The sequence below is a fragment of the Sporothrix brasiliensis genome (assembly GCF_000820605.1).
Source record: "Sporothrix brasiliensis 5110 chromosome Unknown Cont17, whole genome shotgun sequence".
Lineage (NCBI taxonomy): Eukaryota > Fungi > Ascomycota > Sordariomycetes > Ophiostomatales > Ophiostomataceae > Sporothrix > Sporothrix brasiliensis.
Genome location: NW_024467136.1, coordinates 1,250,203 through 1,274,951, shown reverse-complemented (window position 1 = coordinate 1,274,951; position 24,749 = coordinate 1,250,203). Strand labels below are relative to the sequence as shown.

At 55.7% G+C, this 24,749-nt stretch overlaps 6 protein-coding genes across 6 annotated transcripts; 2 read left to right on the top strand and 4 right to left on the bottom strand.

Moving 5' to 3' along the window:
• Nucleotides 1–1,084: 1,084 nt before the first annotated feature.
• Nucleotides 1,085–3,536, top strand: SPBR_02389 (uncharacterized protein; the record flags this gene model as incomplete). Its single annotated transcript, XM_040760692.1, has 6 exons — nt 1,085–1,532; nt 1,607–1,618; nt 1,704–1,721; nt 1,779–1,830; nt 1,949–3,077; nt 3,168–3,536. The coding sequence occupies 6 exons, from the start codon at nt 1,085–1,087 to the stop codon at nt 3,534–3,536; spliced, it is 2,028 nt and encodes a 675-aa protein (XP_040620361.1).
• A 531-nt stretch (nt 3,537–4,067) lies between these two features.
• On the bottom strand, nt 4,068–12,196 carry SPBR_02161 (tor pathway phosphatidylinositol 3-kinase; the record flags this gene model as incomplete). The annotated part of the gene is made up of 3 exons (XM_040760464.1): nt 4,068–4,628; nt 4,710–11,868; nt 12,132–12,196. 3 exons carry the CDS (start codon nt 12,194–12,196, stop codon nt 4,068–4,070), a joined length of 7,785 nt encoding a protein of 2,594 aa, XP_040620360.1.
• Nucleotides 12,197–13,444: 1,248 nt separating this feature from the next.
• On the top strand, nt 13,445–15,026 carry SPBR_02718 (3-keto steroid reductase; the record flags this gene model as incomplete). Its single annotated transcript, XM_040761021.1, has 2 exons — nt 13,445–13,515; nt 13,577–15,026. 2 exons carry the CDS (start codon nt 13,445–13,447, stop codon nt 15,024–15,026), a joined length of 1,521 nt encoding a protein of 506 aa, XP_040620359.1.
• A 756-nt stretch (nt 15,027–15,782) lies between these two features.
• On the bottom strand, nt 15,783–17,531 carry SPBR_02630 (Major Facilitator Superfamily protein; the record flags this gene model as incomplete). The annotated part of the gene is made up of 3 exons (XM_040760933.1): nt 15,783–16,565; nt 16,619–17,098; nt 17,211–17,531. 3 exons carry the CDS (start codon nt 17,529–17,531, stop codon nt 15,783–15,785), a joined length of 1,584 nt encoding a protein of 527 aa, XP_040620358.1.
• A 4,205-nt stretch (nt 17,532–21,736) lies between these two features.
• On the bottom strand, nt 21,737–22,218 carry SPBR_03314 (ubiquinol-cytochrome c reductase subunit 6; the record flags this gene model as incomplete). Its single annotated transcript, XM_040761617.1, has 2 exons — nt 21,737–21,843; nt 21,999–22,218. 2 exons carry the CDS (start codon nt 22,216–22,218, stop codon nt 21,737–21,739), a joined length of 327 nt encoding a protein of 108 aa, XP_040620357.1.
• An 805-nt stretch (nt 22,219–23,023) lies between these two features.
• SPBR_03063 (uncharacterized protein) lies at nt 23,024–23,997 on the bottom strand (the record flags this gene model as incomplete). Its single annotated transcript, XM_040761366.1, has 2 exons — nt 23,024–23,644; nt 23,743–23,997. 2 exons carry the CDS (start codon nt 23,995–23,997, stop codon nt 23,024–23,026), a joined length of 876 nt encoding a protein of 291 aa, XP_040620356.1.
• Nucleotides 23,998–24,749: the final 752 nt, after the last annotated feature.

Genomic DNA, 24,749 nt, shown 5'->3' with positions numbered 1-24,749 from the left:
GGGAAGAGCATGCTGCTCATATTGTTCTCATCCATCAAGACCTGGATTGCAATCGACCTGGTTGAGCAGCAGTTTGTTTGCTGTCGAGCAATGTTTCGATGATTGTTTATGAGCAAGGAGAGGGTGATGATGACAGTAGATAGACTCGTCAACTCGCTATGGACGCACAGCACTCCTGTTCAACGTGGCCAGTCGCCCCGTCTTCCTACTTTCTTGTCTTTGACGGTCGGATTGCTGCTTGTCTCATCCGAGTACGCACATGGCTATGCTTCTCTTTTGTATTATTATGTTTTCTATTTTCTATTTTCTAATTTCAACTTTTATTTTTCTTCTTTTTCTTCCTACTCCCACTATTCACCTGCTCGACCCCTGCCCCAGTGACGTTTTGACTTGATCTGCGTCGTGCTCCTTGCGGACAAAGGCGTGTCGTGTTTCCGACCAGCTTTTGGGCGTATCGTTTTTGCCCCTTGCTCCCTGGCCATCCCAACTCGTCGGCGTTGACTGCAACACTCCATCTCACGATCGCGCTGTACTGGCCAACGGTCTGTGTGTTTGCAGCTGTCCATTGTCCATTGTCGGTGTTCCTTGTCATTTCCCGCATCATTTTCCTTCTCTACAATTTCCCAATTGGGCCTTTTGTTCTGCTTCCGCAGCTGGCCACTTCTTACACGATCCGAATGCCGATCCTCGCCATCGTCTTTCTCCTGCCCCATCTCCCCAGATGTAATGGAACTGTCTTTTTTCATCCAACGACCGCGGTTTCTTGGACGTCCCCAGATTCCAGATGTGACACTCGTCATATCACGGGTGCGCCTGGCATGGACACCTCCTCGCTCAAACCGTAGAGAGCAACATCCGATCCCGTTTCGCGGGCTTGGCTATCCATCTTTTGGTAGCTCATTACGAAGCTCGTTGTGCAGCGCGCTCTTTGTATAAAAGATGTTGCTTCTTCCCACGTCAAGTCTTGGAATCTCCTGTTATTCAGACGTCGTGCAATTCCATATTCTAATAGACATTTATTTCAATCGTTCTCGTTGTTCCTATTTGTTGAGATTCTCTCCTTTCCCACACACTCTCACCCAAAATGAGAATACCATCGGCCTGGTCGGCCTTTGCGCCTGGTGCGCTGTTCTTGGGCCTTGCTGCCGCAGCACCCACCGCTCCTCTGCAGAATGGCACCGTTGCTTCTGCCTCTGCTTCTGCGTCTTCTTCTGCCTCTACCTCCTCTGTCTCACTCTCCGCCGTGCCAGCAGCCTCCTCAGCGCCGGCTGGTCCAGACGTCGCCGTCGTGACCCTACCCGCAGAAGACGCCTCTGCCTTCCCGGGTCTGGGCCCCGACGGCTCGCAGCGCCAAAACTGCAACACGCCGTCCAACCGGGCGTGCTGGCAGCCGGGATTCGACATCAACACGGACTGGGAGGTGAACACGCCGACGACGGGTGTGGTGCGGAGCTATACGTTTGTGATTACAGAGGTGGACGGCTATGTGGGTGCCGACGGCGTATCGAAGCAAAAGGCCATGTTGATCAACGGTGCGTCGTCTCCAGGCGTTCTCTTTGCAGAGTCCCGTTCCTCGCTTGAATTGCTGCTAACATAATTTGTATAGGCCAATTTCCCGGTAGGAGCCACGTCTCGTCACTTTTTGTTTTCTTTTTTTTTTTGTTTCTAAACCACGAACGTGCTGACACTTTCCTCTCTACCAGGCCCAACAATCAATGCCAGTATGTCTTCACTCTTTCTCTCTCCCCTCGCTTACATGCCACCTGCTAACGGCCCAGACTGGGGCGACACCATCAGCGTCAACGTGATCAACAAGTTGCAGACCAACGGGTAAGCCCAATCTGGAGCACATAATTTTATATGCCCGCCCTCTTCATCCTCGTCACCTCCTCACCTCCTCACCTCCTCACCTCCTCAACCTCTTCCTTCACCATACTAATGCTCCCAGCACCGGCATCCACTGGCATGGTCTCCGCCAGCTCAACAACAACATCAACGACGGCGTGCCGGGCGTCACCGAATGCCCCGTCCCGCCCGGCCACAACAAGACCTACACCTTCACGGCCACCCAGTACGGCACCTCGTGGTACCACACGCACGTCTCGTCGCAGTACGCCTATGGCGTCACCGGCTCCATCCGCATCAACGGCCCCGCCTCGCTCGACTACGACATTGACCTCGGCCCGTTCCCCATTTCCGACTGGTACTATCCCAGCGCCGACCAGCTGCTCGCCCGCGTGTCCAGCACGGCCAACCCCTTTGTGCCGGGCCAGCCGGGCGCCTCGCCGCCGAGCGACAACCTGTTCTTCAACGGCACCAACATCAACCCGCGCGACCCCAGCCAGGGCGCCTATGCCACCGTGACCCTCGCCCCGGGCAAGCGCCACCGCCTGCGCCTCATCAACCCGTCCGTCGACAACACCTTTACCGTCTCCATCGTCGGCCACCAGATGACCGTCATTGCCACCGACTTTGTGCCCGTCGACGCCTACACCACGTCGTCCCTCTTTCTCGGCGTCGGCCAGCGCTACGACGTCACCATCGACGCCAGCCAGGCCGTCGGCAACTACTGGATCAACGCCACGTTTTCGGGAACCCACGTCTGCGGCAGCTCGGCCAACCGCCTGCCCGCCGCCATCCTGCACTACGAGGGCGCGCCCGTCTACAGCCCCCACAACACGACGGCGGGGAACAAGGACAAGGGCGGCAGCCACCCGGGCGCCGTCGGTCTGCCCACCGACCCCGGCACGCCGCCGCCCGACTCGTTCTGCGCCGACAACACCGACTTTGTGCCCATCGTGCCGCGCACGGCCCCGCTCGCCCAGTTCGAGCCCGTCGCGCGCGATACGCTGCCCGTCGCTCTGAGCGTCAAGGGCTCCCGCGTCTTTTGGTCCGTCAACGGATCCGCCATCGATGTCGCCTGGGACAGGCCCACGCTCCAGACCCTCAACGACCGCGGCTCGTCCTTTGGTGCCTTCAACACCAGCGAGAACATTATCGTCCTCGACGAAAAGGCCGCCTGGAGCTTCTGGCTCATCCAGAACGAGTCGCCCGTGCCGCATCCCATGCATCTCCATGTACGTGATTTGTCGTCCTCGCTTCGCTGCCCGTGCCCTCATCCCCCATCCCTTATCCCTCATCCCTCGTCGCTCGCTAACGCTTCCCAGGGCCACGACTTTCTCATCCTCGGCCAGAGCCCGGCGCCCGCAAACCCGCTGAGTCCCACCGCCGGCCCCGTCGAGTTCAACATGATTGACAAGAACCAACTCGGCGCCGCCAACCCCGTCCGCCGCGACGCCACAATGCTGCCCTCCTTTGGCTGGCTGCTCGTCGCCTTTGAGTCCACCAACCCGGGCGCCTGGCTCTTCCACTGCCACATTGCCTGGCACGCGAGCCAGGGCCTGAGCGCCCAGTTCGTGGAGAAGCGCTCCCAGATCCGCCAGGCCATGGACCTCAACGCGCTGAACCAAAACTGCCGCAACTGGGACGCCTACGAGCCGACGGATCCGTTCCAGCAGACCGACTCTGGGCTGTGAGCTGTGGGCACGAGACATTCGTGTCAAACGACTTGTATTTGTGCGGCCTGTATTTTACGGCGTTGGGAGTCGTTGGGGGGATTCGTGGCATTTTCTTTTCCTTTTATGGCGTTGCGAGCGTCGGGAGTCTTTGTATTACTTCATTTTGTTTATATAGGCTTTCGTTAGTATCTTGATACTCATACCAGAAGTCATGTTATTCTTTGCCGGGCAAAGATTGCTGGGTTGCCCATATTAATATACCTCACCGTTCCTCTGGCTTCACAACTGTTGATTAAATTTCCATAAGGGCAAGCTGACGCTGATAAACAGACAAACACTGCTTAATCTGTAGCAGACGAGAAGATATGTGAAAAGAAAACGAACATAGGGTAACGGAATCAAAACAACAAGACACGAGACTAACTAAGTACACCTCAAAAAACAAAACCCCGTTTGTCGTGCCCTTCCAACTCCCAAGAAATAGATCAATGCCCGTCGCAACAAATTCAAAAAAAAAGACACATAATCAACATCACGGACCGCCGCCCGCTACCAGAAACTGCACCAGCCAATGTAGTGCTGGCACAGGTTCTCCAGCCGCGTCGCCTCGCCAATCAGCTTGTTGACCTGCATGTCCACCTCCAGCTCCTCCTCATTCTTGAAATCGCGGCCCGTCAGCTTTTGCTGCACACGGTCCAGCACTTCCACCGCCCGCGCATTCTGCAGCTCCACTGGGTCGGGCGCCGCCAGCTGCCCGTAGGCATTGAGGCCGCTTGCGCCGTTCGGGTTGGTGCTGTTCGTGTCGCCGTTCGTGCCGTTCGCGTTGGTTCCGTTGGTGGTCGGCGGGGGGAGCGAGCTGTTGGTGCGTGCGCGGCCGCGGGCGCCCGGTGGGCCGCCGACGATGCCAATCTGAGCGCCATTCACATCACCACCCGCCAGCAGCTCCGACGGTGCCATGTTGCTGTCGAGCACAGACGGCCGACGAGCACGTCCGCCGCCACCGCCTGCTTGCGGCCCAACCAGCGCCAGCTCGCGCTCCGACTGGAAGTTGGGTCCGGCAGGCGATTGTGCATTCGTCAACCGCCACGTCAGGAGAGGGTCGTGGATGAACTGGAAGCGACAAAGAAAAAGAAAGGAAAAAAAAGTCAGTAGGAGCACACAAAGTTCACGGTGCAGAGAAGGGCGACTTACCGCTTCAAGAACAGCCATGACACTGTCCTTGTTGGCACGCAGCACGCGCATGACGTGCACAGAGGTGATGCGGAAGCTGCCCTCGATGTTGCTAACCTCCATGGCATACGTGAGCATCCGCGTCAGCCGGAACGGCACGCGCTCCGGGTACTTTTCGCGCTTCATCGCCACCTCGAAGCAGTCGCCAAAGTCAATGTGGATAATCTTGCCCGTGCCCCGGTCCAGCATCAGGTTCGACGGGTGCCGGTCGCCCAGGCCCAGGATGTAGCCCACCATCGACATCACACCCAGCGACCGCGTGTAGTTGGTGCGCCGCTCCAGCCACGCCTCCGAGTTCTTGCTCTTGAGCCACAGCACCCGGTACAGGTCCTGGCCCGTCGTGTTGTCCAGCGCATACCCAAACACCTCCACCTTTTGCAGGAGCGTCAGGTTGTCGTAGTCCGGCGCCATCTGCAGCATGATGCGATGCTCAATGTTAAGGAGGATCTTGCGACAGTCGCGGTACTCGCGGATCAGCACGTGGATCGTGTCGCTATTCGGCACCCACCCCAGCAGACCAGAGTTCTGCGACAGCGGGATCGCCGGGTACCGCTCAATGTTGAGGTGCCGCTTGTACGACTCCGAGTCCATCGACAGCAGCGTGTTGCACAGCCCAAACAGCTGCATCACCCGCTCGTCCTGCCGGATGTCTTCGTGGCCCTTGAGCAGGAACGTGTGGCTTGCACCGTCGCTGCCGTTGATATTGAACTTGCGCGGCCGCTGCTTCGAGCTAATCACCGTAAACGTCGTCTCAAACGACATAATCCGGATCACCGGCTGTCCACTGCGGTACTTGCCCGGCACCGACAAGTCCAGGTCACGAGCCGTCACCAGCTTCGGGCAGCAGTACGCCAGCTCAAGCGAGGTGATCTGCGGCAGCTGCCGCGTGATGCGCCGGAACACCTGGTAGTACACGTCCCAGGCCTGGTTGAGGTCGCTGACGTCGTGGCTGATCTCGTATTGCTTGCACCACTCGCGCGCCTCGCTGAGGTCACGACCAAACGCTTGTGCAAAGGAGATCTCGCGCAGCGTCTCGGGGCCGCGTTCGAGCATGTCGTGCAGCGGCTGGAGCACAGACAGCATGCCCTCGATGTTGTGGTCGCCAAAGTACAGACGCGACGCCTCCTCCAGCCCTTCGTGCCAGAGCTCGTGCCACAGGACGGCCACCCGGATAAGTTCGTGGCTGACGAGATCGGCCTGCTCCACCAGCTTCGCACTGTGCTGCCGCATGCTGTCCATGATCTGCGCGGCCGACCGCGACCGCCGCGTGTTCTGCCACGACTTCATCGCGACCGTCAGCGGGTACACCAGCGCCTGGGGGTGTGCCCGGCCCACGTCCGCCAGCAGGTTGTGCACCGACTGCTGCACGCGCTTGTTCGGTTGGTTGATGCGCGCAATCAGCTGCGGAATGACCTCGAGCCACGTGTCCACGTTGACGAGCGCAAAGCCGTCTGTCACCGCCGAGTTCACCTCGGGGTGGCCACCATGTGTCAGCCAGAGAGCCAGCAGGCGCAGGGTGTCTTGCAGCGTGCTGCCCTTGGACAGCGCAATCGATTGAAAGAAGCCGTGCACGGCCGGCACAACGTGCTCGAGGACCCTGCTGTAGTCGACTGGGCCGGAAGCAGCGTTGTCGCTTGCTCCGTTGGCGTTGAGTCGGCTGTTCTGCGATGACGACACGCTGCCGTTCCGTGATGACTGCGCGCCGTTCACCTGACCGTTCGGCCCGCCGTTGGTAGCACCGCTGCCGTTGGCATTCGCGCTGGACGCCGTCAGGAACTCCACAACCTCAAAGTTGGCCAGCGCCCACGCGTGCCACGCCTTGTACCACTTGGGGTTGTGCTGTGTTGCGTGCGCGTAGTTGCTGAGCACCTCGCGCACGTGGGTGCGCCGCCACGTGTTACGGTTGAGCGCGACCGTCCAGTCACCGGTGCGGAGATAGCACTTGGCGAGCAAGGTCGTCTGCTCCTGCAGCATGCGCTGGCTTTCCGAGTTGAGCTGGCCGCCACCACCGACATTGGCAATGCTGCCCGCGTTATTGGCACCGCTGCCCACGCTGTTCAGTGCTGTCATGGGGCCCGTGTTGTTCATAACATTATTCTGAAGCTGGTACTGCTGACGAGCACCCTCAAGCCGATAGTTGAGGTCGCTGGTGAACTTGCGCAGGCAGTCGAGCGACTTCTCAGAAATGCCTGAGCCCTTTTGCTTGGCCAGTTGGCCACGGTCCCACTGGTACTTCAGCACGGCATAGATGACCTGTGCGGGTGGTGGCGGCGGCGCGCGGGGATAGTCGTCGTGGAGCGACGCATTCATGGCGCCTCCCATGCCGTTTGGTCCGCCGTTGCCGCCTAGCAAGAGCAACTCGTTGTTGTTGTTGCTGTTATGGCCACTGTTCTCATACAACAAGCGACCGTTGCGGAAGTCGCGGCGGTCGCGGCCGTTCTCCACGTCGCCCAGGCCGTTGCCCGCCATGCTTTCCCGTGCGGCGCGGCGTCGGTGGTATTCGCGTTCCCGCTCGCGCTCGCGCTTCGACTCACGTTCGGCCACGACATCGGCGTCCACCCAGTAGGGGATCGTGTACTCGAGAGGGTCCTCGTTGCCGATAAGGTGCTGCAACGACGTCTCGGCCATGGTCATGCGGGACGACTTGCGGCACAGATTGGCAAACTTGATCCACATCTGCATGTTCTCCATGGGCGTAACGACAAGGCTGCGGAGGCGCAGCATACGTTGCCACACCTCAGCATTGCGCTGGCAGCCAAGCAGGCGGCGGTCCCACGTGTGGCGGAGAGACTCCTGCTTCTTGGTGTCACATTGCTTGTACACGATGAGCTCTTCAAGCTCCGCAAGCATCTGCACGCGCACAATCACCTGGTAGGCCCGAGTGTACGACTCGGTAACGAGGGCACTAAGCTCGACATCGAGACCCTGGCGCGCTTGCTCGACACAGATGGCTGCCTCACGGTACTGGTTGCGGTGCAGTGCGAGGATGGCACCAAAGAAGGCGCGGTCGGTCGAGTTGCGCTTCATAGCCTGCAGGTACATGTCCATCAGGTCCCATTTGTTCAGGCCCCAGGCGGCCGCAGTCGCCAGCGGCGAGATAAGTCGCTTGACCTCCTGCGACGAGTTGGCCCAGGTGCTGCCGGCGATCGTCGCGAGCGCATCCCATTGGCCGAGGGCGTGCAGACAGCGCATCTTGCCCATGACAATATCGATTGGGGTCGTCTCGTTCTCCGGCAGCTCGCGCTCGCGCGTCTCGTAAAAGTCCAATGCCTCCTCCCAGCGCTCGAGCTTCTCGAACCAGGTCTCCCGCAGTTGAATGCCATCGGAGTACAGCTGTGCCTTGCGCAATATGCCGATAGCAGCGTCCGACTGCTGCAGCTGGTTGTTGATGGAGATAAGAGCCTCCACAGAAGACGAGCTCTGGTCTTGCAAGAACTCAAGTTCCTTGTAGTGCAGTGCCTTGGCGTAGGCGTGGCAGCGTCCAGCCTCGCGGCCCAGGACCCGAATGTCAATAGGCAATGCCTTGTCGTCGTGTTCCATAAACTCGGCCAGGTTCAGCAGCAGCCCTAGCAAATCGGGTGGGATGTTCTCGGACTTAAAGGCATTCTCGAGACTAGAAATGAGCTCGTCTTGGTAGTTCTCGTACAAGTCGCTCCAGCACGAGACAAATGCCGAGTTGAAAAGCTCGCGCGCGAGAGGTGGGTATACGTTGCCCAGCGCAGCGCAGGCACGGAGTGCGTGGTTGGGGGACTCGTTTAGAAGTGTGGTGCTGAAGCTCCGCAGCCACTCCTGCCAGTCCTCCTTGGTCGACTTACCCTTGGTCTCCCAAGCAGCGCGGAGGTGAATTGCATTCATCTCGAGCTTCTTGGTTGGCTGCTCGGCGAAGGATACCTCATCCAGCTGATCGGCAAACCGAGTCTCCGAGGTCAGATCCTGTGGCAGCACATCACCCTTTTGCAGCTTGGCGACGAGGAGCTCGTAGTTGGCGTGCTGGATGCCCTGGTGCTGGATGGTCTTGTTGACCATGTTCATAAAGTGCAGGTAGTCCTTGCCGAGTTGGTGGATGAGAGCGCACAGGGTATCGAGAGCCGACACCCGCAGCGAAGACTCGCCGCTCGCGAGAACGCGGTTCAGGGGATGGATGATCTTGGACGCAAAGTCGTTGAGGTTGACTTGACGAGAAATCTTGCCAATTGTCTCAATCGCCATCTTTCGTAAAAACGTCGGCTGGTTCGGCTTTTCAAATGTGCGCACAATCACGGGCACGATCAGATGCATGTACTCTTCACTACTAGAACCGAATACCAGGAACGCGTGCAAGACCTTCTCCGAGGGAAGACGCCGCACAGATGTGTCCTTCTCGAGAAGTCCTAGCATCAGAGGAAGCAGACCAGCCAGATAGATCTTGAACTCGCCTTCCAGAGTCCGTGAGATGGACTCAATCAGGGACAGAATCGTCGAGTGCAACGATGGGGAACTATTCCAGTATTCTTGCATGATCTCGACGAGACAGGGAAGGTAGTTGCGAATGTGCTGGCGGACGATGCTCACAAGCGTGGCGAGCTGGCTGAAGTATGCTTCTGCCTTAGAGGGCGACGAACTCCGGATAACTTGCAGGAACGCAGGGATGATGCGGTCGAGGAATGGCACACACTCGAGACCAAGCGTGCGGAAGATAGACATGATGGCGCTGATGACATCCTGGTGGTACTGTACCAGCGAGTGGTCATTGAGAATACCCAACAAAGCATTGACGACGACCGTTGGGAAGTACTCCTTGTTCGAGGGCGTCAGGCCCGTCATCATCAGCGAAATGTCGGTCGTCTGGGTCGAGTCCACGCGGCGCTGCACCTCGGGGCTGCGCTCCTCCACTTGCTGGTGCCGGTACGGATCGAGAGCACCGAGGATGCCCATGAGCTTAATAGTCTCTTGGCGCAGCATGGCGTGCTGGGGTTCGCCGCGGATGATGTTTTGAAGCAAGTCGAGCAGCTGGGGATAGTCGAGATATGGGTCGATAACGTAGCCCGAGTTGGACGCCAGCTGGCCAATGGTACGAAGAGCGGCCTCACGCTTCATCATAGACGACTGGTCTTGCAGCGCGTCGACAAGGATGGGCATCAAGCGGTCCTTGTAACGCAGCATTTCCTCACCACCGACAGTGCAAATCTCGCCAATGGCTTTGATGATTGTTGCAGCCACTGAGGCTGTTGGGTCGGCTGCCTTGGGCAAGAGAACCTCCATCATGGGATGCACATAAGGTTGGATCAGCATCTGGGCGTTCTGGACCAAGAGGCTGAGAAGCTTGGCGCTCTCCTCCTTGTTCCGAGGCACATCAGAGAACTCGAGCTCGGTGAGCATCTGGATCAGCGTCTTGCGCAGCGAGGGTACAATGTACGCAGGATTCTCCCGTGTCAGGCGGCCAATCAAGCGCACGGCCACCTCGCGGATAGGGAAGTACTCGTCGTTGAGGGCGTAGAAAATAGTCCGGATGTTGTCCGCCTTGCCCAGATGGCGGTCGAAGCGGTCATCGAGCGCATTGAGGACTGTGTAGCGGATGTGGGGAACAGGGTCAGACACGCCGACAGTCAGGAGCCGCTCGACTACGTCGCCGACGACCTGCATCGCGTGGTAGCTGTCCTGGTTGACAATAGGGTCGCGCAGGTAGAGCTGGCAGCACGTCAACGATGCCGCTTCGCGGGTGTCGGCGTCGTCATCCTCAACGTAGCGCATAGCCACGTCGCGCACAAACTCGTTCAGCACGTGGCCCGAGAAGTCAAAGCAGCCAAGTGTGTTGAGAGCTAGTTTGACCTCTGTCTTGTGCTGCTCAATGGCGGCCGCGTCTTTGCCGGCGTCCTTTGATGCTGCGGTTGTAACCGGGGCAGACAGCACACCCGTACCTTGAGGAATGGGTGCACCGAGGTGCTTGTACGGCTCCCCGCTCAAGACGAGGCTGATCATGTTGAGCAGACGTTCTTGGATGGTGGTCCGCACGGCCGGCACATAGAACGCAATGTCCACGAGGGCTTGTGTCAACTTGGGCGTCATGTCACAGGCAAAGACGGGGTCCAGCAGCGCTTCCATGTACTTGGTAAGGGTCTGGCCGACAGCGACAGCGAGGCGGCTGATGCAGTCAAACACAGGATCGACAGACGCCTTCTTACGAGAATTGACGCTCAGCCCTTCCCGGATGTAGATCAGAATGCCGTCAAGATACGGCGCCATGGCACTCTTGACGGCGTTGGCCACGCTGCCAATGGCCACAAAGGCATCGTTGCGCTCCTTCTCGCGCTTGAGCATGGCCGACAGATAAATCATAAACTGGTGGAGATGGTTCTCGGAGAACTGGGTGGGTGCGTAGATGGCGAGGTCGGGGATGAGCAGGACGGACATCTTGCGGATGGCGGCATCGCGATGGTCTTTGTACCGCGAGACGATCTCGCACGCCTCGGTGTAGCGATGCTGCATGAACATGCCACCCTGCTCGAGCAATTCCTTGAGAACGAGCATAGAGCCATGGATGGATTCGACTGTGTTGAGCTTGAAACCATGGCCAGCCTCGTTGTACATCTTGTCCATGATCTGGTTCTTCATCTCCAGATCGCGCTCGCTAATGATCTTGAAGCAGGCGCTAACAGCTTCAGCAGACGTCACGCGGATAAGGTGACGCTGGTCGCGGAGGCCGACCCAGATCCAGTCGAGAATGTCGGTTACTTTGCCGTACATGAGCGTGGGAGCATTCCGTGCAATCTCGCGCAGGAGCAGCGCCGCACTATAACGCCGCTCCTCGCTGCTGCCGTCTTGCAGGAATTCGAGAGCCAGCTGCACGTCGGTGTCGACGAGCGACGACACCAGCGAGCCGCCGCCCGGTCGACACAGTTTGCCAATAACAATGGCCGCGGGCTGCATGCAGTTGATGTCTTTGCCGGACATCAGTCGTGTGAGCGCCGACGCGAAGCGCGTGTATTTGACGGTCGCGTCGACGCCCTCGAAATCAACAAAGGCATCGAGTGCGTAGATGCCGCCGAGTTTGTCGATTGTGCTGTCGCCTTGCAGCAGGCCGCTTATTTTGGCCTGGACATTGGCCCAGTAGCCTTGGAACATCTCCGGGCTCAAGTCTTGTCTGGTCAGCATTCCGGTCTGCTTTCCTCTCATCGTATCTCCTTCGTCGTCGCCAAAAGGGTTGCATTCGTACCTCGCTGTGCTACTGCTACCAGCTCTCTAAGCTGCTGGGCCGCCCGTCTCCGTGCATCATCGTTGATGGCTCTGTCGACGGTGGGTTCACGGTTAGCAACAGGTCTCATCTCCTATGCGCTCGACACATCCCACAACTCCCACCCTTCCATCCGCCGTCGTTCAGGTTTTCTTTCCATCGCAGAGACGTACTTGGATCGAAGGTCTTTGATCAGTGCATCCGAGTTCAACTCCGCCGACACCTGTGGCGACGACATGGTTGCCGAAGCTGTCTATCGTTTCGGTCGTAGGGCACCCGGACGGGGTGGCCTCGTTAGTTCGTTCGCCTCCTCTTCAAAGCGACGCCACCGCAGAGAATCGCATCCTCGACCAACAGAGAAAAGGTAGATGGCGTCGCAAAAGGGATGGCAAGGATCCGAGAGAATCGGTGATCGTCGAGACGTCGAGTAGGAGGTGGTCGTTTCGTGAATCGAGGAGGGGGTGGTTCGTAGGAAGGCTTTGTCGAGGGCTCAAGGCAAATCGAGAAAGAGTCGAGATCCGGTGCCAGCTCGCAGACCACCGGTGAGAGAGAGGTGTATAATGAAGTCTAGACGAGAGGCTGAAAAGTGTCAATTGTTGAAGCTCAAATCGCCAAAAGGTCGATGCGGGCAATCCAGCTGCAGCGCGTTTTCGGGAGTTTTGAAAAGAGAAAGCCGACACAACAAGTGCGAGCGAAAAGGCGACAGGATAAAATACACTGAGGAGAGAGGGCGTGCAACGTACCAGGTCGGACGTGGCGGTGGTTGTGTGATGGAAAATGCGAGACAAGCAAACAAAGTGAGTTCCAGGTTTCGACTGGGGCTTACTCTCGATCGTGGGCGTCGAAGCTTCCTTGCGATTTGCCGGTCTGTTTGCTCTGTTGCGCTGGTTGCTCCTTCCCGCATAGCGCCCCATTACCCCGTCATGTGCTCTCTGTCGCCCGATCGCCCATTGCGGCAAGAGCGTTTTTTACCGCTACACGTAATACAACGTCCTCCGGTGTCTGCTGCCGCTGGTTGGTTGAGGACTTGGCGTGTTTTGTCTGCAACAGGTGCTGCGCTAGTGCACTACTGCACCTGCCCACGTCGCCTATAAGCAACCGGAGAGACCACTGTTACAGTGGCCAACGGCGCTCAAGGCACTTGGTGTCGCAAGCTGATGTAGTGCGGATTATTCCGTCAAGCTCGTTCTTTCCACGTCTGGAAGCAGCCCCTTTCACAAGCAACAGCAATTCCAAACTGTCCTATCAGATCAACAACTGCAAGTAAAAAGTCACCAGCCTGCCATTCTCGACCTCGTTCTCGTCAGCCAGCATATTGTCAACTTTCGACGAACCCACATTTCCAGGGTCTCGAGGGTCAGATATCACTCTCATCTCACAGCTCGCCAGGTTTTGTTAAAAAAAAGCGTTTTCTACCGCCATTGCAGCTCCTGCCCACCCTGCACACTCCATTTCCGGCTTCTGGCTTCTGGCTTCTGGCTTCAGAATGCCAGCCGCTCCCTGGGACGATGGCGCTGCCGCAAAACAGCTTTTTGTCCTTGTGACAGGAGCGAATAGGTGCGTTTTCTGTTCCTACCAGAGATTCCATTGGTGCTGTTCTCGCGTACTGACCTCCCAGCGGCATTGGCCTTGGCATCGGCCAGCGCCTCATCGACGAGTTCGCCGCCGAGCACACGAGTCCTTCCGAACACCTCGTCTTGATCACGACCACCCGTAGCGCCGCCAAGTCTCGGACCACGACTGGCCTGTTGCGGCAGCACCTGCAGCGGAGCGAGAGGTCGGCCGCTGCGAACAAGGGCACCGTCCACCCGTCCCGCATCCACCTTGCCAGCCTCGAGCTCGACCTGTGCAACCTGCCCAGCGTATATGGTGCTGCCGAGCGCCTGCGCTTCGAACCGCTCTCGATCTGCACAGGCACCGAGGACACGGCTTCCTCGCCGCACACGATTCCGCGCCTTGACAGTGTCATCTTCAATGCTGGCATTGGCGGCTGGACCGGCATTGGCTGGGGCAACCTGCTGACCAATATCCTGTCCGACGGCATTCAGCAGGCGACGACGTTCCCGACGTGCAAGGCCGCAGATGGCGGCCTGCTGGTAGACCCATTGACGGGCAAAGAGGTCAAGCGCGCCGAGGGCTGTCAGGGACTGGACGACAACGACGGCATCCTAGGCCAGGTATTCTGCGCCAACGTCTTTGGTCACTACGTCTTTGCCCATGCGCTGCTGCCGCTGCTGCGCGGGACCGGTGAAGGCACGGGTTCTCCCAAGAGCTCCGCCATCGGCCCGGGTCCCGCTCGTATCATCTGGGAGAGCAGCGTAGAGGCCGACGGCTGGTACCACCTGTCGCTGGACGACTTCCAGGCCGTGCGCACCACTGCCGCCTACGAGAGCTCCAAGCGCCTCACGGACGTGCTGGCCCTAACCACCAGCCTTAAAAGCGTCGCGCCCTATTCGGCACCGTTTTACAAGGACGACAGCACAGATGCCGCCAACCACAAGGACAGTTCTACGGTCCCAGCCACGTACGTCACGCACCCGGGCGTCGTCTGCTCGACCCTCTTCCCTCTCAACTGGTTCCTCTTCGCCCTCTACAACATTGCCATGTACATCTCCCGATGGCTCGGCTCGCCGTGGCACCCCGTCACTGCCTACAAGGGCGCCGCCGCTGCCGTATGGGTGGCTCTGCGACCCACGGCGGCACTCGACGCTCTTGACGGCCAGCACGTCAAGTGGGGCACCGGCACGACACGCAGCGGCTCGACGCTCATTAAGCGGTCCGAGGTCGAGGGCTGGGGTTTCCGTGGCCGTGTGGGTGAGGAGACCACGGTGACCACCATTGACTCGGTGACGGGCAAGCCGTGGGGCGCAGGTGGCGATCCGCTTGCGGCGTCGTTCCCCTTCCCTGCGTACCTGCACAACAGCCGTGGCCGTAAATCTGGTGCTGCAAACCTGACGGCGGAGCGGCGTCAGGAGTTCGAGGTGCTAGGCCGGGACTGCTGGCGAGAGATGGAGCGGCTGCGCGTCGAATGGGACCAGCGCGTCAAGAAGGTGCGGGAGAGCCAGTGAGGCATGTGCCAGTCCGTACCAAAAGTGTCTGGCCATTTTGTTGCAATGTTTTGAAGATTTTCAAGCGAATAATAAACCATAGAATCCGACGTTCCTAGAAAAGGAGAGGCCAAAGCCGTTTTCTCCACATCCACAACCATAATAACTAATCGATACATTTGATTTGATGACAAAATCCGAAGGATTCGGAAAACGGTTCTAGAACGAGTCTAAGATCTCACACGTCGTATTCTCACTACCGTCTACCAGCAGATTAGAACAGGTGAGAAGCTCAGGCCAGTCATCCCAACGACACCTTTTCGCAAGGCTGTGCTCACAAGGCTGCCGAGCATTTCTCCAGAAATATTGTCTCGAAGTCAAGGCTGCCCATGCGCGAAGATGAACGAAGGCGTCTTGAGATGACCTTGAACTAATGGATGGTCTGAGACTTATATGCAGGACTCCGCATATGCCGATGAAATTACATTAGCAGAGAAAATAATTCGTATTACTCTGACCTATCGCATATTACGGATGAAACAAAAAACAACAATAACAGTTGCGTAATGATTTCATGACTAGGCAGCAGGGCCATATAGTAAACTACCAAAAACTCTGCAAAAATCATTTCAGTGTAAGAAAGGTATCTCATTCCCAAAACGTAAGGGTGTCATATGCAAATAAAAATTAAGAGTGCATCAAAGGGGTGCGAAATCAACATAATCATCAAAAAATAAGCATTCCAAAACAGCATGCCAAATACAGTGAAGCTATAGGTCATGCTTCCACGTCGGTCGCTGCAGCAGGCGCCTGCACGGCCGCCTCATCTGACCGCACACGCCGCAGCTTCACTTGCTCGCTGCGGCCAAACAAGCCCAAGCAGAGCGGCAGGGGCACCACAACGAGCGCGACGACGGCCGAGAAAATGAGCGACTTCTTCATGTTGCTGGGCGGGCTGCCATCGGCGCCTGCCCGCAGCGCGTCCGACACGATAATGAAAATACCGCCCAGCAGTTGCCCGCCGCTCCACGCCAGCGTGGATGTCACTTCGGGGCTCGCAGGGTGGGTCACCTCGACAAGGAACTCGACAGCCACGGGCACGAGCGTAAACGACGCGGCGCCAAGAGCGGCGAGCACGACATACGGCCCCGCGAGACCGCCAGAGTCGTGCGTCTCGGGCATCCAGATGAAGATAAGGTAGCCGATGCCGATAATGGGCACACAGATCTTGGTGGCCAGGATGAAATTCTTTGTGCGATCGAGGATGGGCGAGGAGATTGCAGACGACACGAGACCGACGACGATGAGGACAGCGCCGGCAATGCCGGCCTGGTCATCCGAGTAGCCGTACGGCAGCATGATCTGATTGAGCAACGACGAGATGGAATTGAAGAAGCCGACGTAAACGATGAATGGAATGAAGAGGAGCCAGAATTCGACCGAGCGCGAGATGTGCTTGATGGATTTCAGCAGTTCCAGTTTGGGCGTCTCGGACGAAGGCGCGACCGGGGTGGGCGGCTTCCCGTAGACAAAGAAGGAGGGCACAGAGCAAATCGTAGACTGCTGGTCAGCAAGGCTGGACGCATGGCAAATTGGTAGTACGCTAAACTTACAATAATGGATACGTAAAGGACCATATTAGGGATGTCCTTGGAGCTGTAGACCCAGAACGGGATAATCAGCTGGCCGAGGGCAGCGCCGAAGGGATTCGCCAGACTCGTCAGTGCCGTCGCGGCAACGCGGCCACGGTGTGTGAACCACAGGTCGGAGTAGCGCGCAGGCGCTGCCAGTACAAAGGGCTGCGACAAGCCGGTGAGGATCTGGCCGAACATGACAACACCAAAGTGGCCCCCTGTAAGACCGTCCTCGGCCAAGTTCGAGCGCGTGCCGGCGTAGCGAACCCAGTTACCAAGGAACAGCAGCACGGCCGACGTCATCATAGAAGGCCGAGGACCGTGGTGCAAGACAAAGATGGTCACCGGCGTGATGAAGACGAAGGAAAAAAAGAAGGCGGTACTGAGCCAGTTAATGGTGCTCTCGTTTGTGTTGAAAAAGGTGGCGGCATCAGAAGCGACGGGAGAGAAGGTCAGCCACTGTTCGAGAGGTGGATATCAGCAATCTGCTATCAATGCAAAAAAAATACGCCAATAAATTTGACCTGCTCCTATTTTGTGCGTCCTGGTCTGCATGTTTTATGCAACTTACGTCCCAGCTCACAATGACGTTGAGCAGCGTCAGTTGCAACAAGCCGAACCACCGTCGCTTGTACACCTTGTACTCGGTGACCCCAGATGCTGTGTTGTCGCCGTGGTTACCGCCGCTCGTGTGCGCTGTCGCGACGCCGTCGTCGTCTTCAAGTTTTGGCACATTGCCTTGCGATGACCGTTCTGCCAGTTCGACCTCGGCTTCTCGCGAATCCGTGCTGCGCGTGTACGGTGGGCCGACTCTCACTTCCACGTTGCGCGCGCCAGTCGCACCATTACCGCCGTCCGTCTTGACGTCCTCCTTCCAAGTACTGTCGGTCATTTTCGCGTTCGGCGTCGTTCCGGTCAATTTACTTCAGGTTCGGGTCTGCAGCTTCCAACTTATGTCGTGCTGCGGTCGCCGTCGCACAGGCGCCACGCCGTCAGTGGCGTGTGATTTTGCAGCAGACTGGTGGAATTGTTTCCACAGGCGCCAGCACCGTTGTCGCAATATTCGCTGCGCTGCTTTGGTGTCCGCAGAGAGTCGAGATTGTGGCGTTTTCTGGCGTCTGTTCCCGCGCCGTTGGTGCTCGCGTATCGGTTCGTCAAATGGACAATGCAGCCACGGATCGCATGCTGGTGTTCGTTCACAGATCTTTCGGTCTTCCGTGTCTGTTACTTGTCGTGTTTCTCCTTGGAACGTTTATGATATAAAACAAAAAAGAGCCAAAAAACCGATAGAGGAGAAATGATAAACGTGGGGAAGGAGGGGATGACGGAGAAAAGGGAGATCCTCCTTTATAAAGAAGGAGAGCACGAGGGAAGCAATAAGGCCAAATGAGACAAAAGTGCGATGGGGAGAGGAAAGTTTAAGACGTCGATCAAGTATGTCATGCTCCTAGGTCAACGGGGCCAGAAGAGCGGGTTCAGTCAATTTAATAACAAGTCGTACGAAGGTACAAATGGCAGGGGGCGAGTCGAGTCTGTCGACTGCCAAAGAGGGGAAGTCCAGACTACTGCCAGGAAACGGGGGAAAGGGCGACCGGACTACTATAGCACACCGTTGGCGCATGGTCTTTGATAGTCGCTGCTGGTCAACCAACTGGCAACCTCTCGCAGAAGCATGTGGACATGTCCTGATGTCCTAGCAGAGAAGAGATAACAGAGATGGGTGTTAGATATTGTGCGATCGACGACGACAGCCTGTGCGAGTATCGTCCTAGCAAGACAGACGAGTAATAAGACACTAAAATGTAAGATACACAACGAACCCGTTTATCATCGGTCCTTCTTCTTTTGTCGCATCGCATAGCAGATCGCATAACAAGGCGCAAAGCCTTTCTGGCAAGAACCTCTCGTTTCGGACAACAGCTTGCAGTTTGGTTGCTCTTTGTCCCGACAATAAGATTGCAGTTGCACTTCTTTGCTCTCGTTTAACTTTATTGCGCTCTGTCACGCCGGCCAAGAAATAGCACTTGGGACGGAATCAAGACAAATGGACAAGAATATCTAACCAGGGAGCCAGGGATGCAACTTCCATTTGGATATTAGTGGTCCTTTTGAGGGAAGGGGCCATTTATTGGTGCAAGTGCGCACTGGAGACCCTTAGTTATCTGGAAATGGCCCCACACCCCTTTCGTGTTCCGCACCTCCCTTGAAAGAAACCAAAGAAAAGGGAAGGGCCGGGGCTACCTCAGCGAGTACTGCGACGACATTCAGTTCTGTGGCTTCCAGTCGTCCAAATTCTCACGGATTTGGGCGTCGTGAGGCGGCCGGCCGAAGCACCCGGATATACGGATTGCAGGAATTCATAGCCCGAAATTGCAAAGCTATCCAAAACATCAACAGGCAATGAGAATAAGAGTTGTTCGTAACTATTGGAAAACTTCACAGGAAATTATGGCAATCGTATTTAAAGGCCATGATGGTCGCACGTGACAGATTTTCTTTACGTTGCGTTTTTAGGGTGTAAACAGCTATTGATGCAGCCTCCAACGGAGACCAACTGGCGTTCCGCGCTATGAATTCAAGTGACAGAGGCTATTCTATTTCATTTCCACGTTCTCTTGCAAGTTTTCCTAGCTTGTACCTCCTCTCACACGAGGCACCTTTTGAAGTTCACAGCGATATACCAGTCAAACAGACGACGACCGACCTATTCCTACAAGACATTTATGCCTTTCCTTGATAATGTGCTGTCGATCGGGCGATCGGGCGCTGCCTTTCCAATGTAGAGGATGGAATGGCACTATGGTGCTGTACGCTGTTATCAGAGTGAGGGACATCTACCCGCGACCAGGGGGGGATAGGCTGCCCATCTGCGACAGTTTCCACTGAGAATACGAACAAGCCACTCTCCGTCGATTCGAACTCAGATTGGCACAGGGCACAGGGCGGAACGGAAACGGGAAGAGGTCTGGTATAACTAGCGAGACTCTGTTGTTTAAGGCGGGTGGGGGAGGAGGGCACCAAACAAGTGCTCCTTGCGAGGGCATTGACCATCGTGCAAAAGAGCAGCAAAGGCAAACGTAAGAGGAGAAACTACCTAAACTGGGCAATGGGAGTAGGGTGGGCATCTGGTCGGTAAACGTAAACGAATGCGGGGAGGAGAGAGCAAAAACTAACATGTGAACGGCGGTCCAACCGTATCGGGGCATGCACTCCGGCACGGTGCAACGTTGGAGGCCGTTATCTCACTCCGGTACTGGTTGCGGAACAGAAAAAGGAATCAAAGTACACGTGGAAGACGAAGATTGAAAGAAAAAGTAAGAATGAAAAACGAAGGTAACACGACGATGTATAGAAAAAGCAGTGGATATCACACAGATTAAGTACTGACAAAAGTCGGCGAGGGCAGACAGCATGGCGCGACGGTTGAAGAACTATGTGGTCTGATTTTCATACGCCTTCTTTCCTGAGACCAAAAACATATAATCCCACGGTTTGGGCTTGATCTTGGGCGGCAGCTATGGCCCGTTCCTCCACGTAGCGGAAAAAAACACAGCTTGGAAGAATCGCTTAATACGGCATGCTCGCGTTTGTGTTTCTATCCATCCTGCAAGCAACCGGTTAGAATAGCACGAACAATATTCTTAACACGTTTTGTGTGTGGAAGAGATACGGTTTTGATTGGCCACGTAGGATGCAAGTTGCATCCATGAAGACACAGTAAGAGAAGTTCGTTATTACTGCTTTTGTTAATCCAAATAAAACTTATACACATATTGTGTACGTATGTCTCTTTTACCTTGGTGAATTATTTTAATAACAAAAATCGCAATTAAAAAAAAAAAAAAAAAAAAAAAAAAAAAAAAAAAAAAAAAGAAAAACTCCAAAACCCCATCAATGTGAAATACAAAATCCACCTCTTTTATTTTAAATTTTTTTCTTCTTTTCAGCAGTGTTTGATAATGAGAACGATCGATACTTTTATGTTCCCATGGTAAAATGATATAGTGACAGCCATCCAAGCACCCATGAAACGTATATATGACGTGTAAATGAGAAAGGAACATCGCGAACATGTGTAGCGCAAACTCTGCCACCCGTACCAATTACTATCTCAAACCTAAGACCGAAGAAGGCAGCCTCTCAGAGCGGGATCAATAATGGGAGTTCCCACCCGTGGAGCTTCGTTGTGACGTCCTGTACGGCATACCTTTCTCTAAAGTTACCTTTGCCTACCTGATGGGACCAGCAAGTACGGTTAATTGCTGCTCGTCGACAACAATTTCAAAAACAAGCCGATATAATTCTGTTCGTCTTGCAACGTGAACGAGCCGGCCTTGTTCATCTACGTGCTCACTGGTCCATCGTCAGATCCAACTTCAAATTTGCTGTCCACCAAGAAAGTAACAGAAAGGCTCTAAATTTTTGGGTCTTCTTCTAATATAGAATTATCATACAATTGGATTTTAGGGAGGAAGAGAGAGAGATATGTGAGACTGTGTTCAGAAAAAGTCGTACACTTGAGGACGTGACATCCCCAGATCCGTGCCTTCTGAGATGCATGTGGATTTTGTTCTTTTAGTGCGAGTGGTCCGTCATCCGCTTGCTTGTCGTGAATACTCAAAAAAGGGAAGAGAAACGAAGCCGCGGCGGCGCCGAGCCGAGGACTTCTAATGGTCGGAGTTAAAAAGGAGGATTTTGATACTGGTGTCGAGAGATGCAAAGTCGAGGGGACGCATGCCGTGGAAGAGTCAATTGTTCGCTGCCCATCTGCGATGTCTCGCCTCGTCAAACCGTCGGTGGTTCAGGGTCAGCGTATGGGCTGCCATGCTGCTTGATTCCCCGGCCTGTATCGCAAACCACCCCAATCCGCCGTTATTGTCATCTGCCCGTCGTCATCGCGGTCACGCTCTTCTCATTCTGCTTGGTTGAATATTGGTGCTCTTTACTTGAGCTTGGCCCACAGCTTGGGGGCAGCGCATTGGGTCGCGCAATGCGTTAGGTGGAAGACTGAAGCTGTGTGTTAGACACGATGTCTCCTCGCACGCGTGTCTCGCGTCGTCTTGCCTCGACTTTTGTTCAATCTCGGGGTACATGGGGCTACTTACACTCCTCAACGCAGTCCTCCTTGCTGCCGTTCTCAACGCGCTCGACGCACTCCTCGAAGTGGTGCTTGGCCGGTGCGCACTCCTTGGAGTTTCTGCAGTCTAAAATTATTGTATCAGCATCCAGAAGTGTAGGGTGAGGATAGGGGGCAACGTGAATGGCTGGCGCCTCGCTCGACATCCCACTCCATCGGGAGCCATATCCGTGTATCCGTGCGTTGATTCCAGGTGAGGGGTCTCTCGTTGCGTTTACTCACCCTCCTCGAGCTGATCCTTGGGGTCGACAACCTCGTCCTCGTCCTCCTCGTCCTCCTCTTCCTCCTCACCATCCTCTTCATCCTCGGCCTCGTCCTCGGCCTTGGCGTCGTTCTCCTCAGGGGCCTCAGCCTCCGCATCGTTGGCAGCGGCCTCGGCCTCGGCGACGCTCCATGGCGCAGCGGCCTCAATCAGGTCGGTGATCGTGTCCCAGACGCCCATTTTTGCGGTTGTGAATATGTCGAGGAAGGGTGTGGCTGAAAATCGAGATCGAATCCGTTCAATTGGGAGGAGGGGTGGTGGGTGACGGGTTGCCCTTTGGTCGGTTTAACAGCTTTCTGTACGAATTTCGTTTTCGCGATGGAGAGAGGTTGCGTGGTTTCGAGCGGCCGGACCAGGAAAATAAAATCGAAAATTCCACCTACCACACAGCTTTCTGACCTCTTGCTTTGCTCTGGGGCGGGCCTAGTATGGTAAATTGCGCGATTCTAATTGGTCTGATTGACCGCACCAATTACCATCAAACCGGCCGCATCCGACTCACGTGACCGTATTTTCAACCCGAGCAATTATCGGAACAACGTGTACAGCGAATGGCAGCTTCAACGTCCGCAAATGCGAATCTAACAACGGCCAGTTTCTGAGTTGCTGGGCGACGTTGCAGCTTCAACTCGGCGCAGAACTGGTCAAGCATTATAAAACACCACTGCAGACACGTAAAGATGGGAAAAAAGTAGTCGAACTTAGACGGACGAGAGATATAAAAGGTCGACAGACACTGACCATCCGCGCAAAAGGCTGAAGGAAAAGAAAAATATCAGAAAGCCAACCTCGATATTACATGCCCACCATGCTCGAAATGCAATATAAACAGAAGACCGGCCTAAACAACCACGCTAAATCATGAGGGTATCACCAGGCTCCCCGGTCCCATTATCGAAGACTCTGTGGTATCAACTGCGTGGCGAAAGAGTGAATAAACATAATATTGCCAGGCCAGGGAAAGCAAACACTATTAAAGCGTGTCCTACTGCCGGTCCGCAGCGTTGCGCGCGGTTTCTTCGACGCGCATGCCAATCGCCTGTGCCTGAGCCTCTTCGTAATCCGGGGGCGGCTCGTCGGGGGCGACCGGGCTCGGCTGGTTTCTCGAGTTGCTGGAGTGAAGAGCAGTCCCCAGTTCGGTTGCAGCACCTCGCTGCGCTTGATGCTCTTGAGACCGGGAGAAGTTTTCCAAAGCGTCTCTCTCCTTTGCGTCCCGGGAAGACGCCCCCGCTGTGGCGGCACCTGCCGACTCTGGCTGCGCCGGGGGACCACTTGGCTTCGGCGCGTCGGCCTCGTACCGTGGCAAGTCTTCCCCGGTCGGAATGACCTGCCCCGTCTCTTGCTGAAGCGTTCTGGCATAGCTCAGCCGTTCCTTCATAACCTCGAACTTGTTTTGGAAAGCATCGTGACCGCCCTCTTTGAATGTCAGCTTCAGTTCCAGACGGGGCACGTCTGACGGGATACCGCCGCCGACAGTTGGTTTTACAATGGCATTCCAAGACCAAGGGCCGAAGAAGCTGGATGCGACACGCGTATCATCAAAATCCAAGATAGGGGCCGAGAAAGATTGGAAACTTTCCGTAGGGTGGGTAGGAACATAAATGACCTGAGACAAATAGTTATCAATCATCAGTACAAAAATATGCTCCAGAGAGTATCAGGGGCCGTCCTAAACGGAAAGTCGACAACGCGATAGGAACATACCCGGTTGTTTGTGACGTAGACAATGCCACTATCGCTCTTGATGGAGAATGGCGTAGCATTCGGCAAAGATTTGGGCGTCGAGACGTCGAGGGCGATCCTGGATCTCACTTTGTAATAGATCTTCTCGCCAGGGAGCTTAACCACCTCGCCGTCCCGGCTCATCATCACCCAACTAGCGTCTTCGTCAGAATCGCCACTATTGATACCGGCGTTGATTGCAAGCGTGTAGCTATGTTGTTCCTGATAGAAGTCCATGGTGTAAATGGGAAGGAGTACGCAGGTAGGCAACAGGACAGGGACTGGGGTGAAAGAATGACATAGGTAATGTGTTCCGTGCGAGGTCTGGACTAAACGTGGCATGCCTCTTGTGCGGGAATTCGGGACATGAGAGAATGAAAATCGAGAAGCAACAAATCCGAATAAGAACGAGACGAAAGCAAGTGCAACAATTAAGAGTCAGAAACGCGCACGAGGACGTGACAATAGGCCAGAAGGAGGCTGTCGGTATACAGAGAGACTAACAGTACGGAAACAGAGGCGACAGACAGAAAACGAATGGATATTGGTTGTGGGGGAGGAGGACAAGAGAATGGGGACGAGATCAGGAGAAGGCGGGAGACAAGAAACATGAAAGAAAGTTGACTTACTTTATTGACATATTGGATGCCGGTTCTAGAGTTCGACACTCCGCACTGTGTTCCTCGTTCCTTTCCTTTTCAGGCACTCCTCAAGTTTGCAACAAAGATATATCGTTGGCGAGGTAGGATGGGCAAACCACAAGTCTACCGCAGACAAGGACAAGAAATGTGAGAGTTAACTGGTAAGGGCCTTGAGCTTCAAAGTAGAACTTCTGGACCCGTCGGTACAACACTGCAGGTTCTGTGGAGCCTAACAAAGTATTTGTCCGTTTACAGCGACGCGACTCTTCTAGGCGAGCAAAGCGAATCGATGCAAAGACGATCTGCTTGTCCGAGTGAGGTTGGTTGGAACTGTGGACCTAAAACCAA